At 32.7% G+C, this 15,512-nt stretch overlaps 1 protein-coding gene across 1 annotated transcript in view; it reads right to left on the bottom strand.

Annotated features, from left to right (window-relative positions):
• Positions 1-1,956: 1,956 nt before the first annotated feature.
• LOC114327815 (homeobox protein Hox-C4a-like) overlaps positions 1,957-15,512 on the bottom strand; it is a 31,117-nt gene continuing 17,561 nt past the window's right edge. Inside the window, exons 3-5 of the mRNA XM_050659198.1 lie at positions 14,411-14,617; positions 8,389-8,579; positions 1,957-4,414 (exon numbers count right to left, since the gene is read on the bottom strand). Coding sequence (XP_050515155.1) covers positions 4,259-4,414; positions 8,389-8,579; positions 14,411-14,617 — 554 coding nt within the window. The 3' untranslated portion in view covers positions 1,957-4,258. The remainder of the gene's footprint in view (positions 4,415-8,388; positions 8,580-14,410; positions 14,618-15,512) is intronic.

Raw genomic sequence — 15,512 nt, 5'->3', positions numbered from 1 at the left:
ATATCGAAGTATATAATAGGGAAGCGGTGCTTCCGCCGCTTCCATGAACCGCACGCCTCTGGATAGATAGTAACATTATGTTCCGACAGAAACATATTCACAAATGAAGAGATCGGCCAAAGACATTGGTCTTAAAATGCAAACGAAGAAAATCAGAAATCCAAGTGAAGTGGGGGAAATAGTGAAAAACTTCTTTGCATTTCTAAATATATCTTCTGCTTCTTCTTCTTGTTTTTGTGTAGACATGACTCTATCTGTTTTTCAATGTGCCTCCAGCAAGTTGTCATTCCATCGTTTTTCGTGGTTGTCCCACTGATCGTCTTCCTATTGGAAAACTTTCTCTCGCCGTCTTTACTAGTTTATTTGTTGTTGTTATTCGGCTTATATGAACGACGATTCTACCCTTCTCTTTCTTCTTCTTCTTCTTCAAATGCAAATCCACTAATGGATGTTGGCGATCACATTTTCCATTAACTCTCTGTTTCTTGCAATGTGTATCAGAGATTGTATGTCGTTAATCCCTGTCCATTGCCTTATGTTTCGGAGCCAGGACATTTTCTTGCGTCCTATTCCTCTCTTGCCTTCAATTTTACCCTGGATTATAAGTTGAAGGAACTGGTATTTTTCGTTTCGCATGATGTGACCCAAATACGCCTGACCCAAATACGCCGTTTTTCTTTTCTTGATGTTTTCGAAAAGCTGACGTTGTTGGTTGATTCTTTTAAGGACATCCACATTTGTGGCTTTCGCCATCCATGGTATCTTTAGGATACGGCGATAAAGCCACATTTCGAAGGCTTCTAATCTGTTTATATCCCTCGTTTTAACTGTCAAGCCCTCTATGCCATATAGCAGCACCGACCACACGTAGCATTTAGTAAACCTTAGTCTCAGTGTAAGGTCGAACTCTGAGCAGGTCAGTACCTTCCTGAATTTTACGAAAGCTTGTCGAGCTTGCTCAATGCGACATTTTACTTCCCTGTCCGATGCCCAGTCTTCAAAAAGCCACGTTCCTAGGTATTTGAATTTGCTCACTCTCTCAATGGACTTAGTATTCAGTGTTATGGTGGAGTTTTCAAATGCATCCAAGTTTCTGGAGATGATCATGAATTTGGTCTTTTTGGTATTAATCTCTAATCCCATTCGCTTACTGTATTCTCCGATTATAGTGACAAGTTGTTGAAGATCTGCTATGTTGTCGCAAATTAAGACAGCATCATCAGCATATCGTATGTTGTTGATCAATACTCCATTCACTTTGATTCCCATCTCTGCATCTTCCAAGGACTCTTGAAATATGGCTTCCGAATAAATGTTAAATAAAAGAGGGGAAAGCACACATCCCTGTCGAACACCCCTTCTTATATGTATGGATTTGGATATAGAATTGTCTATTTTTAATTGTGCTGCCTGATACCAGTACAAGTTTTCAATGCATCTTATGTCTTTTTGGTCTATATCAAGCTTCTTGAGGATCTGCATTAACTTGTGATGTTGGACCCGATCAAACGCTTTCTCGTAGTCTAAAAAGCACAGAAATACGTCCTTCCTCTGATCGTAACAATTTTGGACCAACACTTGTGTTGCTACTATTGCTTCTCTTGTTCCCAAACCTTGCCTAAACCCAAACTGAGAATCACTGATGTCCCATTCACATTTTTTGTATAATCTTTGATGTAGTATTTTTAAGAATATTTTTAAAGTGTGACTCATCAGGCTAATGAGTCTGTGATCCTCACATCTTTTTGCATTGACTTTTTTGGGTAGGGGAATAAATGTAGAGGGCAACCACTGCTGAGGATAGCAACCAGTTTTATAAATAAAATTAAATATTTTATGTAGTGCTGAAATTCCCCTTTCATCTAGTAGTTTAAGTATTTCTGAAGGGATTTCATCAGGTCTAGTGCCTTATTGTTTTTTGAATATAATATTGCCTTTTCTATTTCCTCTTTAGTGATTGAAGGGCCAGTCAGCTGGTCTCTTACCCTCTTACCCAGTTCTCTGTCTTACCCAGTCCTAAATGTTTGTTAATAGATTAATGTATTGTTAATTCTGTCTTTCATTTCTTTCAAAAATGAGTTGACCAATTAGTATTCTACATTGGTATCAAGAGACGTCCGCTAATCTGTTTCAAGTTAGACAAAGTGGTAGACAAAGACATCGCCAACATTCGATAATACGATAGAGTCACAGTATAAAAAGGGACAGTAGAACTACTCTGCGAAAAATTGGAAGTAAAATCTTTCAACGCGCATGGCGACCGCGCAAGGTTCCCAGTCGCTAGATCACCAATATTGCATTGCTAGTCGCGTAGAAACGTAATTGGTAATTCACCAGTGGTAGATGCGGGTTTTCCCTGTTAAAACCCGCATCTACCACTGGTGAATTACCAATTGCGTACTGCCGGTATTACTTCTTGAGATCAATGTGCCGACATTTTTAGAGCAATGTGCCGAGGTTTTACTGTCCCTCTTTATACTGTGATAGAGTACTGAAAGAAAAAGAATCCTGAGTGCCTACTTCGGCATCAAAACAATCCAAATCGTTCCAGATTCCATTTCTAAAATATATTTACACTTTATTTACGCTTGATATTTACATTCTCAGAATGTTCTCATACAGTATCCAGATAAATACGGAAAATATTGACAAAAGGAATAATTTAAAAAATCAAAATAGTGTCTGTTTATTAACTAATTTTTTTTGGGTAGCCTTAGATGTCTTTCAAGTATTTATGTTTACATAAATAAATCCACGTAAGTGTCGTTTATAGATATACAGGGTGTCCAGAAACTCTCCCGCTTCCGACCAACGGAGACTGGAGATTCCTCAGATAATTTTAAGGCAATTCAACCCAATTCACTTAGTCCGACAACGCTTCCTAAAAGAGCTAGAGCTATTTGAAGATGGCGTCTAGTAATTAGTTTTTCTTAAATACCTTCGGAACTCTTGTATTTAGAAAAACAAAATTTGGTATGCTTATTTATCTTCTAGAGATAAATCTATTCTATCTATTGCGAATTTCTAGTACTGGTCATAGGCGTCCGTTTTGGGTAGGGCAACGGTTACTTTACCGCAAAACTTATCTGTCTTTAATTTTTAAGAATTTTTGACTCTGATTAAATTGTGAGGTGTTCTAGTACTAAAAGGTACTATTGTTTCAACTCAATAGGATAAACCGTTTTCTATAAAAATCGATTTGAAAATTTTTCGCTTTCTGAATTAAAAAAAAATATTTAGAAAACCGAAAACTTGTATGTTTAATTATATTCCAGAGATAAATCGATTTTATTACTTGTGAATTTCAAGTACCGGTCATATGCATCGGTTTTGGGTAGGTCAACGGTTATTTTATCGCATAACGTTTTTGTCTTTAATTTTTAAAACATTTTTGGCACTAGATTATTAAATGATGAGGTATTCTAGTACCAATAGTTACTATTGCTTTAAGCTGGTAAAATATGCCGTTTTTTTTAAATTTTTTAAAATTTTTTTTTTAAATTCAAGAAACGATAAATTTTCAAATCGAATTTTCTAGAAAACGGTGCGTTTTATCGACTTTTATCAACTAAGCAAGAGTACCTTTTAGTACTAGATTATCTTACAATTTAATAATCCAGAGTCAGAAAGGCTTGAACTTTAAAGACAAAAAAGTTATGCGATAAAATTACCGTTGCCCTACCCAAAACGGACGCCTAGGACCGGTTTCAGAAATTCGCAATAGATGGAATCGATTTATCTCTCGAAGATAAATATGCCTACCAATTTTCGTTTTTTAGAAGCTTTCTAGAGGTATTGAAGAAAAACTAATTACAAGACGCCATCTCAAAGAGCTCTAGCTCCCTTAGAAAGCATTTTCCGACTAGGTGAATCTAGTTAAATTGTCTTAAAATTATATGAGGAATCTCCTGTCTTCGTTTGTCGATAGAGTTTCTGGAGATCCTGTATAAACATGTAAATTTTCTACAACTTTGTATTATTTGGAGAGTTTTCACCCCTCTATTTTGGTGGCTAAAGCATGTAAAACCTGTTAGCAGCACAAATGATTTCTTTAGTTCGAAAACGTTCTGTAATGTAGCCCGAAAGGAATTTTTAAATTAGTTATACCTTTTATAAAGTATTTTGATAAATTTTTCTATTTTTCATTTTCTGCATACTCAATATACCCTAATGTTAATAAAATAAACCATAACCGAGTAATCTGACAACATTCTGAGCAACAATATACAAAAAAGACACACGCGAAAAAATTCGTGTCTCACGTGTCGGTGCCGGAACTGTTGGTGTCTTGAACGTCGGGCTGCGGGTCGTCCAAAAGGAGTTGCTGTTGTTTCAAAACCGCAAGACGTTGATGGGTTAATTCGAGATGATGCTTACGCCACTTGATCCGGCGGTTTTGGAACCACACTTTCACCTGGAAGTCAAGACATGTTTGTTAATGAGACTGTTAGCGGTTTGTAAAGGAGAAGGGTGAGATTTAGTTCTGATTGTTTCGGTGATTGTATGGGGATTTAAATAAAGGGGGAGACGGCGACGGACTATAATTGCTGTTAAGACATTTGAGACAACACTATTGTTTCAAAATTCACGCAAGAAGTAACAACTTTTGCAAACCGATACGAAAGTTTTTATTAAAAAATTATACCGGGTGTCGGCTGGATATCTTAGGTGTAATTAAATCATTTCAAACGATCGAAAAAGCGCTCGAACCCTTGTGAGGTCATATTATTCTATTTTGTAAAATTATGCAGGGTGTCCCGAAAAAATGAAAATCAATTTTTCCAATATGTATATCGAATACTATTAGAGATTTTTTATTGAAAATGGACATGTGGCTTCTTATGGCATGAACATCTTAAAAAAATTACAGTGAAATTTGTGCCCCCTATAAAAATTTTATGGGGGTTTTGGGTTTTGTTCCCTTAAATCCCCCTAAAATTTTGTGTAATTTCCTATGAAATTAATATTGTAGTAGGTACTATTAGTTAAACACAACGTTTTTAAAACTTTTTTGCCTCCTAGTACTTTCTCGAAAAGCCATTTTTTATCAAGATATTTTGAATATTTGTCAAATCCACCAAATATTTGTATAACATGATTAAGTACGATTATAGAGACCTGGTAATAATATGAAAATTTATTTGTCATTTACATTTTTAGGTATATTTTGAACCATATTAAACAATAAGGCACATCTGGATAAAAGGTGCCTTATCGAAAAAATACTAAGAGGCAAAAAAGTTTTAAAAACACTGTGTTTAAATAATGGTACCGCAATAATAGTTTAATTGGAACGTACACAAACATTTAGGGGGTTAAAAGGAACGAAACACTCATCAAATTTTTATGTAAACATGGTAAAAAAGAAACCACATCTCGATAAAAACTGGCTTATCGAAAAAATATTAAGAGGCAAAAAAGTTTTAAAAACATTGTTTTTAACTAATGGTACCACAATAATAATTTAATTGGAACGTACACAAAAGTTTAGAGGGGGGTTTAAGGGAACAAAACGCCACAACATTTTTATGGGGTGTACAAATTTCACTGTTGTTTTTTTTTAAGATGTTCCTGCCATAAGAATGCCACATGTTCATTTTCAATAAAAAATCTCTAAGAGTTTTCGATATACGAAAAAAAAATCGATTTTTATTATTTTGTAACTTCAAAGGGCTGTAACTTTTTTTGTGTGCACTATTGTATAAAGGTGAGGTTTAATTAACCTATTTTGACCCCAGAATCTGTGGTATAATTTATGACCAATCTTTTCGGGGCACCCTGTATATCATTCTGTTTACTTAGGAATTTAATACAGTTTTTGAATAGATCGTAATAAATTGTGTGTGTGTTTAAAATGGAAAATAAAAGAAGATACTATAAGTGTTGTTGTAGTACCATAAAGTAGAACCATTAAAAACCCCTATAAAATATTTATTAGATTGTCAATCGATAAGACCCGTGCATTAGACCAGGGCGCATCTGTATAAATATTAGTACATTTGGACGTTGAAAGGTGACTCAAATTTTTTTGCAGAAATTGCTTGAAAATAAATCAAATAATAATATTTGAGTTATCCTCCCTCTCAAAAAGATCCGGAACATTGTTTAAATAATCAAAATGTCAAAAAATGAAGGAAAAATTCGATTTTTTCTTCGTTTTTTGATTATAACTTTAAAAGTATTCATTTTCGAGAAAAGTTGTACTGACATAAAAGTTGCGTAATTAAATTTCCTACAATATAGAATGAGTTAAGAGTTAAAAAAAATAGTCACCCTTGTTGCAAAATAGCAATAATTGCGAAAAAAACATACAAAAACAAGTATTCGCATTTTACGTTTTTCAACCATTTATGCTACACTTAGGACCTTCATATTTCACTCAGAAAAACTTTATGATACAGTAAAACAATACTGTAAATTTCATTATGATCAGTTTAATAGATTTTGCAAAATAAATTTTGCAATCCAGCTTTCGCAAAAAAATTCATTTTTTCAAAATGTTACAGGACTGAAAATAAAGCAGATAGCACGTTGAATTTTTTTTTGCTTATAGAAGTTTACTGTACCTTTCATTTGCAATTTTGCAAAATTAAAATCAATTAACTACCACGGCGTCAGGAATTTTTTTAAATAAACATTAATTATTGGTGCTACGCGCAGGACAGCGGATAGTTTGCTCTTATTGGGCATTCCAATGACCTTTGATAATGATTGATACATTTTAATTTTTATTACATTTCGATATAAATAAATAAATTTGTTTATTGCAAAATAAAAACACATACTCTATCCTTTGAAATAACACTTTTATTAGCAAAAACTTTATTGTTCATATATTTTAACTTTTAATTTCTACTATATATTTAAACTACTAAAATTTTTTATTTCATTAGTAGTTCCAAAATTACACAAAATCTAGGCATCGGATAAAAAAGTTTATTTGAAGTTTAAAAAAGTTTATTGTTCTTCTTAATGGCGGTACATGCTCGTTTTTTTAATATTGTATTTAATTACAGAGTAATTTCCACATAATAATATATTTTTCAAATTGGGCTCTGTACCGCCATTCTTTGTTATATTACGAATACGTGTGCCAAATATCCCGAAAAAATATTTAAAATTACAGCCGCAATCTTGGAACGCGTTTTGGCTACCTGTTGATCGCTACTGTATTTAACAAAAACACTCAAATTATAAATATATCGTTTACAACAACTATCTAAAGATTTATAAAACTGAGGTAAACCATAAAATGATTGCAACAAGTAGGGGAGAGTAATACACAGTGAAACAAAAAAAAATTTGAATTCAAATTTTATTTTTGAATTAAAAGAAAAATTTTCAAAACAGTATGTTACACTAACTCTTTCATAACATTCTAATAACGAAATTCGCTAAAAATTCACTTAATGACAAAAGATAAAACTTAAAGAAAAAATACCGAAAATAGTTTCACTGTGTACCAGAATCGGTACACAGTGAAACATACTATATCTAGTGTCTTAATATTTTGACCACGTAAAACTCTTATCGAACATCTAACGATCGAAAGTCAAAATTATTAAATTTGTAATAATCAGATTAATGCATTTTTTGAGCAAATATCATCGTAAAGTTACGCAACTAATATTATCTCTCTCGGCTGCTCCACGTAGAGAATAATTATTTTAGAGAACTTTGTGGCATCAGCCATTACATGTAGGCGTTTGCTTTCTAACCATTCGAAATACCAAAATAACAAATTGTTGGTAATAATTTATAATATGACGGTACAAAATGAAACGCGTATCACTTTGTACCACATAACACTGTTTCAGTGTGTACCAATAACCCAATCACACAATAAAATTTAAAACTTTGCTACGCGAGTCGTTACGTTGTGTTTTAGGTTATATTATTACATAGGTAAAATGCCATTTGAATAGTAAGAATGCTTGAAATCGGCTGTGAATAAGTAAAAAATGCATGTCAACTACTGTTATTAAGTTATCTGCTACATAACTTTACAAAACATAAAATCCAATTACTATTTGCAAAACTTACTCCAAGCACGCGAACGCCCATGAGCAATTGTAGATTTCACAAATGCGCTTTACGAGGACGCCAAATTTAAAAATAAATTTCGGTGTATCACTGTGTACCACTTTCCCCTAAACGAATATCAAACATAATGAATTAATGGCGCGGATCTCAAATTTTATAATAATATGACGTCACGACCAATGCGGGTGCATTTTGGACTGGCTGCCATAATTTGAATTTTATAGATACAGTATTTATTCATAACTAAAAACTAAAAACTGTTTGACCGTATAAAGTTCTTCCACGTAACCAGGCGATATAATATAGTCAAAGTTGACTGTACATGTCCATAATTTAAAAACTTACTTGTGCCTCTGTGAGCTGGAGCGTATGTGCCAAATAGAGTCTTTCGGGCCCGACCATATATTGCTGTCTCTCGAACTCCGCCTCGAGACGTTCCAACTGTTCGGGGGTGAAAATCGTCCTCACTCGTTTACTCTTACAACTCTTTTTGCTCCCCATCACCCCCTGCGACATGTGTTTGAGCGGGTTGCGGACTGAAACAAAATTAATACGTTGGAGAAATCGAAAAGAGTCGTTTTTAGGGTTGTTTTAGTAAAAAAGGAAACATTGCTGAACTTTTTAGACAGAGAATTTAAAAAATCCACTTACATCGTTTTTACCTCCAGAGTGGAGTTGATTTTTTAATACTGTTCAAGAAGGTCAATATGTTTTTATGTAAATTTCAACTAATTTTTAAAGTTTTTTCATTCTCTTAATAAAGAAACATCATAGTCCAGGGTAATAAGGATTTTCTCGGGACACTCAAAGATAGCTGACTACTTTTTTAGTTATTGTTGACCTATAGGAAGAAAACCTACCTGTTTCCTGCCTCGAGTTCGCGTCCGTTTTTTAATTATTAACAATTTGGTACAAAAATCGCGATTTTTTCGATTTTTTGCACCCCATTTAAAAGCTAAATAGTTGACATAAAATTACAAAATTCAATTTTTAGAACATTGAAAACCCTTCAAAATGCCGATTTTTTAAAGTTAAAACGTTAATTTGTTGCTACGTAAACTGCAAAATAAGTGAAAATCGTTATTTGTTAATAACTATTACTAAAACCACCTTAGAACTTTAGTGTTTCACTCAAAGTTGGGTATTGGGGTACTTAACAAACCTTTAAAATTTGAGACCGATCCATTAATTAGTTTAAGAGTTATTCTATTTGTTTATCCCAGAGACCTTTATTTTGCAATAACATAAAACAGAAAATAATGAAGGTAGGACAATTCTGAGTATGCCAAATGAAAGTAGAAGAGTGATAGTATCAAAATGTATTATAAAGAGATAAAAAATTAATCAATATAATCAAAAATCCTAATGCCAAATTTTTTAAATTTTGTAGTTTATAAACATTTAGAATAACTTTACAAGTATGGTCCGTAGGAACAATCTTTTTATATATTCGAAAAGCTAGTATTTTAACACGAATTTTCAAATAAAAAAATTTAGCCTGTGTTTTTTTTTTAATTCACGGCTAATTTGTTTATAATAATTAAGGAATTTCATTGATGCCATTTTAAATAACGGGCTTTGTATTTTTCCTTAAAAAATTTTCATAAACATTGTATCTTCACAGCACCCTCTACGATTTTTCAAAATTGTAGTTCAAACGGTTACTAGGGGGAACCTACGAATCCACCGAGTTAAAATACCGAAAAAGCAATTTCAAACTAATATAATTTTCTGTATCTCCGGATCAACTCAATGGATTTTCATCTTTCTTTTTTAATTTGTATGTACACCTCGGCCTTCTTTGCTCCGGCAATTCGGTGGGTTGCAAATTTTAGAAACCACGAAGGTGTTACCATAAGATTGGTCCCAATAGTTTTATTTTTGATATTATTTTTAATTTTAATAAAAGTAAAACTTACACTTGTTTTTAGCAGATGTCGCTACGGCACCCACATCATCAGGTTATTTCGTTGTGAATCGATGCTGGCCGCCCGAAGTTAGGTTGTTCAGAGAGAATCAAATATACTCTCTTTGAGGAAATCCTAACAAGGATGGAAACCGGTCAAAGTGCTTTTGGCGTTCTCTGAACTAACCAAAAATAAGACGGCTTTTCTTTTCGTTTTACAACAAAATAATTATTTATTTATTTTACATAATTATTATTTGCAGATTTGCCAGCTGACTTATGCACACCCCTGTATATTCGTCCATTCAACAACTCTTTTTATTGTCTCAACCCTTCAACAAGTTATCTTGTTTTATGAAGGCTGGTTAAAACTGTAAGCTTCGTTGCGTTCTGTAAAATAATACACTCCAAAACTACCTGCTAGCTGAATGAACATATTAAGTGACCAAACTACAATAGAAATCTTCCTATGATTATTTTTCTTTTTCTTTAAGGAAGTAGGTATTATTTTACAAGGAATATAATCTTTCAACGAACTGAGTCGTTATCGCCAATGTAAAGAAGATTTAAAATATTTGATCACATAAATTAAGGACAATTATTGTACAAAAAATTAATATTTCCTAAAGAAAAAATAAAAATTCTTTGTTTTCAATTTTTTGTCGACCATTATAAATTGTACCTCATCATCATCAATGGCGTTACAACTCTTCGTGAGTCTTTGTCGCGTTTACTATTACCTTCCATGTTTGTCGGTCCTGTGCCATTATCTCCCATTGTCTTACTCCCATTTTCTCCAGTTACTCTCTGACTACCTCTTTTCACCTTTTTCTACTTTGTTTTCATTGGTGAGTGTTGAGTGTTGCTCCTAGATATTTATATTCCTTATAGACCGGTATAGTTAGACTCAAAAATAGGAGTGAGGTTACAATAATTACCGGCAAGCTGAAAATTGGCAGAATTGTTCAAAATCATAAATGAAATCTAAAAAGTCCTCATGAATCCGACCCGAGCTAAAAAATTTACGCGGGGTCAAAGGTCACCAAATATGGTTTTTAGCGATTTTCAGCGAAACGGTAAGTTTTATCATAAAATTAGTTCCAACAAAAAATGTAGATTAGATAATTATCTATAAAAAATATCTTAATACTTTTTTTCGTAAGAGCCACCGTTTTTGAGACAACGATTCAAACAGTTGAAAGAGTTCAATCGTCATATATATGTACATATTAGTACACCACGTAGGTATAGGTATACATCACTGAAGCTGTAATACAAGTACCTAAACATAACTATCGGTCCACTTAACTTATATTACACATAATAATGTAAGATATTATAAGATAATGTTTCTACTATACAGCTTGCGGTCTACCGAGGGATGCAATGGATAAGCTGTATTATATATTACAGTGCCAACAAAAAAATCTTTACAAAGTGAATATAACGCGAAAATAATAAGAATTATTCTTTCAATTTTACGGCTTATTCTTAACAAAAATAGTTAATTGATATGACAAAGTATTAACTTATAATAATACTTCTTACTGACGCGTTTTATTCAATTTGTAAAGATGGGTTTTGTCGGAATAAACACGTTATATAGGTACGTCGGCTAATCTAATCACCCTACCTATTCTTTTCTCAGAAGGGTTTGAACATAATAATGAAATCCAACTTTCTAGGCAAAATGTTTATTGCTAAGTACTAATAAACATTTCAATATACGATAAACTTTATACAAATTTAGTTTGTTTACTATTATGCAAATTAAACCGTTATCTTCCTTAAAATCCTTCAGGTAGATGACAGTCTCGAGGTATTAATTAGTCTTAAGTACTACTCCGGAGTGAATATACGTGTTAAAACTAATTTTACTTAAATGTGCTGAAGTTTTTAAAAAACTAATTCAACTCCACAAGAAGTTATTTCCAACGGAATTAGATAAGTTTCGATATGCATGTTTCTTTAAAAATAATCGAAATAAAAAACATGTGCAATTATCTTGTCTTCCTCCAACCTCAGCGGCTGCTCATCAACATATTTTTCGAGTATATTACCAAGTTCAAGTGTGGCTTGGTTATCAGCTAGATCCAAAAGACTGGGGATGGAAATTAGTCGACAGCTCATTAGAATCAATTCAAACTTTACTCCCACCTGCGCCGGAAAAGCTCCTGAACACAATTTTTTGCAACTGTAAATAGGGAGGTAGCGCTAAATGTGGTTGCAAAAAAGTTGGACTGTTTTGTTCGGTAGCATGCACTAATTTTCAAAACTGGTCGTGCTCCAATGTTGAATCACCAACAATTGAGGATTCATTTCATTATATCGAGGAGCCATGCGATGTGTCATTATTGGGGCAATTTACTTGCACCCAGAATGAACAAGAAGATGAAGGACAAGAAGAGTAAGAACAAGAAGAAGAAGAACAAGAAGAAAAAGAAGAACTAGAAGGTGAAGAAGAAGATGAAGAACAAGGAGAAGCAGAAGAAGCAGAAGTATTAGAAACTTATGAACCAGTTAGATGAATTTCCCTTTTTTTCAATTTATACCGCTTTTTATAACTTTCCAATATCATAATCATTTTTAACCCTGGCCAATATCAATTATTCAATAGCTTCAAATTAAACAGAATCATAACAGATCCGTAGAATAGGCCTACTAGGGAAACCACGTTAAAAAACGCGCTAAGTGCAAAGGTGGAACGGAAATTTGTGCGCATATTATGAGGATTACAATCTTTTGAATCGTTGTATCTCAAAAACGGTGGCTCTTGGGAAAAAAAGTAATAAGACAGTTTTTATAGATAATTATCTAATATACATTTTTTGTTAAAACTAATTTTATGATAAAACTTACTGTTTCGCTGAAAATCCCTAAAAACTATAATTTTTTAGCTCAGGTCGGATTTATGAGGACTTTTTAGATTTCATTTATGATGGTATTTTGAACAATTCTGCCAATTTTCAGCTTGATGGTAATTTTTGTACCCTCGGAAGTGTAAGTTGACCGGAGTATTAACCACTTCGAAGTTATGATAGTTATAGTAGTAATATTTTGCCTTATTCGCCGTCGTTCTTGTTTTGAAAGGTCCATGTATTTTGTTTTATCTTCATTTTATTTTAGACCGATATTAAATTCAGCTTCTTCAGAGCTCGAGAAAATATCATCGACAAAGGTTCCCCGAGCAGCTATGTTTGATTTGATTTTTGGATAAATTTTTTTTGATAATTTGTCATATTTTGGCATATATACCATACTAGTGACGTCATCCATCTGGGCGTGATGACGTAATCAATGATTTTCTTAAATGAGAATAGGGGTCATGCGATAGCTCATTTGAAAGGGTTCTCAATTCTCTATTCAATAATTTAAACATTAAGAAAAATTTTGATGCAAGGTATCCAAAAAAAAAATTTAAATTAAATTAATTGTGACAAAAAGAAGAATGTATGAACCTAATTTATTTAATTCAAAATACGTTTTCCTGTTATCAGAAAACAGGAAAAAAATGTTTATTTGACAAATAAATATTGTTTTTTGCTTAAACTCAATGTAAAAACTGCCACCCACCTACCTCGTGGCAATTTAAACATTTTGTTTAAGCGAAAATTAATGTTTATTTTTTAAATAAAACTGTTTTCTGTTTTCTGACAGACGTAAAATGTATTTAGAATTAAATAAATGAATTTATTAATTATCAATTAATTTAATTAATTTTTTTTGGACATCCTGTATAAATAATCATGCTAATGTGTATATTAGTGAATAGAGAATTAAATACCCTTTTAAATAAGCTATCACATGACCCCTATTCTCATTTATACAAATCATCGATTACGTCATCACGTTCAGATTGATGACGTCACTAGTATATTATTTATTCCAAAAAATCGTAATTTAAAAATAAAAATCGACCTGTTTGGGGATTTTTCCTGAAAGTCGCCGGTTTACGAAATAATGAATTTATGCGTTACTTTATGGACGCCTTGTATATGGTGAACGTAAAAATATTTTTGTCTATTAAACAACAACTGTGCCAAATCTTAGACGGCCTTTTACATATTTCCCTTGATTTGTCAATGTCATTTGGCGAATAAACTAGGTATGATATTAAGATAAGATAAGATTTTGGGAATACGCCAAAGAAAGTTTTTCCAGAATTGGAAAACACAAATTTCAATAGTTGCTTAAGATGTAGTTAATAGAAAAAAAGAGTACTTCACATTTTTTCTACACTTTTTAACATGTTTCTTAATACTAGAGCAAAAAAATTCCAAATTCTGGTTCAATAAATTTATAAATAAAAAAGATAAACTATGTACCTACTAAATTTTACTGAAATGGTTGTATATGCTAAAAATATAGGTTAAATACTAATTTAATGACCTCGAACAGTATCATTTGTTTGGAATTGCATCTAAATCTCACCATCAAACCACAGCTCTCAGACATACTCACCGTTGTGCCTAACCGGGGGGCATCCCTGACCCACGGCCGAGGGATTCGTGGGAGCGAAGTGCCCCCCAGGAGGGGCTGAGCCGGGAACTCCAGTGACGTGTACCGGAAGTTGTAACCTGGTGCAACTGGAAATAAGCCCACTGCTTCGGTCACCACCCGTCGATAGGTTCACTACACTTAGATCTGTAGCAGAACTTACGGGATTACCTGAAATTCAAATATGGTGTTTTATTTTTGTTGCTATTAAGTATCAATATTATGGTAACTACAAAATATACAGGGTGTACAAAAAGGCAAGTCATAAATTAAATCACATATTTTGGGGCAGAAAATATTTCGATTGAACCTAACTTACCTTAGTACAAATGTGCACATAAAAAAAGTTACAGCCCTTTGAAGTTACAAAATGAAAATCGTTTTTTTCCAATAGATATATCGAAAACTATGAGAGATTTTTTATTGAAAATGGGCATGTGGTATTCTTATGGTAGGGACATTCCAAAAAAATAATAGCAGTGAAATTTGTACACTCCATAAAAATTTTATGGGGTTTTGTTCCCTTAAACCGCCCCAAACTTTCGTGTACGTTCCAATTTAATTATTACTGTGGCACCATTAGTTAAACACAATGTTTTTGAAACTTTTTTGCCTCTTAGTATTTTTTCGATAAGGCAGTTATTATCGAGATGCGGCTTCTTTTTTAATATGTTTACATAAAAATTTTATGGGGGTTTTGTTCCCTTAAACGCCCAAATGTTTCTGTGCGTTCCAATGAAATTATTATTGTGGTACCATTAGTTAAACACAAAGTTTTTAAAACTTTTTTTGCCTGTTAGTATTTTTTCGATAAACCATTTTTTATCGAGATATTAATGTTTCAAAATATACCTAAAAAATGTAAATTCACAATAAATTTTCATATTATTGATTATTAGATACCAGGTCTCTATAAATCTTCCCTACTATGTAAAAATTTGTGATGGATTTTACAAATGTACAAAATATCTCGATAAAAACTAACTTATCGAAAAATTACAAGGAGACAGAAAAGTTTTAAAAACATTTTGTTTAACTAATGGTACCACAATAATAATTTAATTGG

Source organism: Diabrotica virgifera, chromosome 8, assembly GCF_917563875.1.
Source record: "Diabrotica virgifera virgifera chromosome 8, PGI_DIABVI_V3a".
Lineage (NCBI taxonomy): Eukaryota > Metazoa > Arthropoda > Insecta > Coleoptera > Chrysomelidae > Diabrotica > Diabrotica virgifera.
Note: the sequence above shows the minus strand (reverse complement) of the source record. Positions and strands in the feature narration are given on the sequence as shown.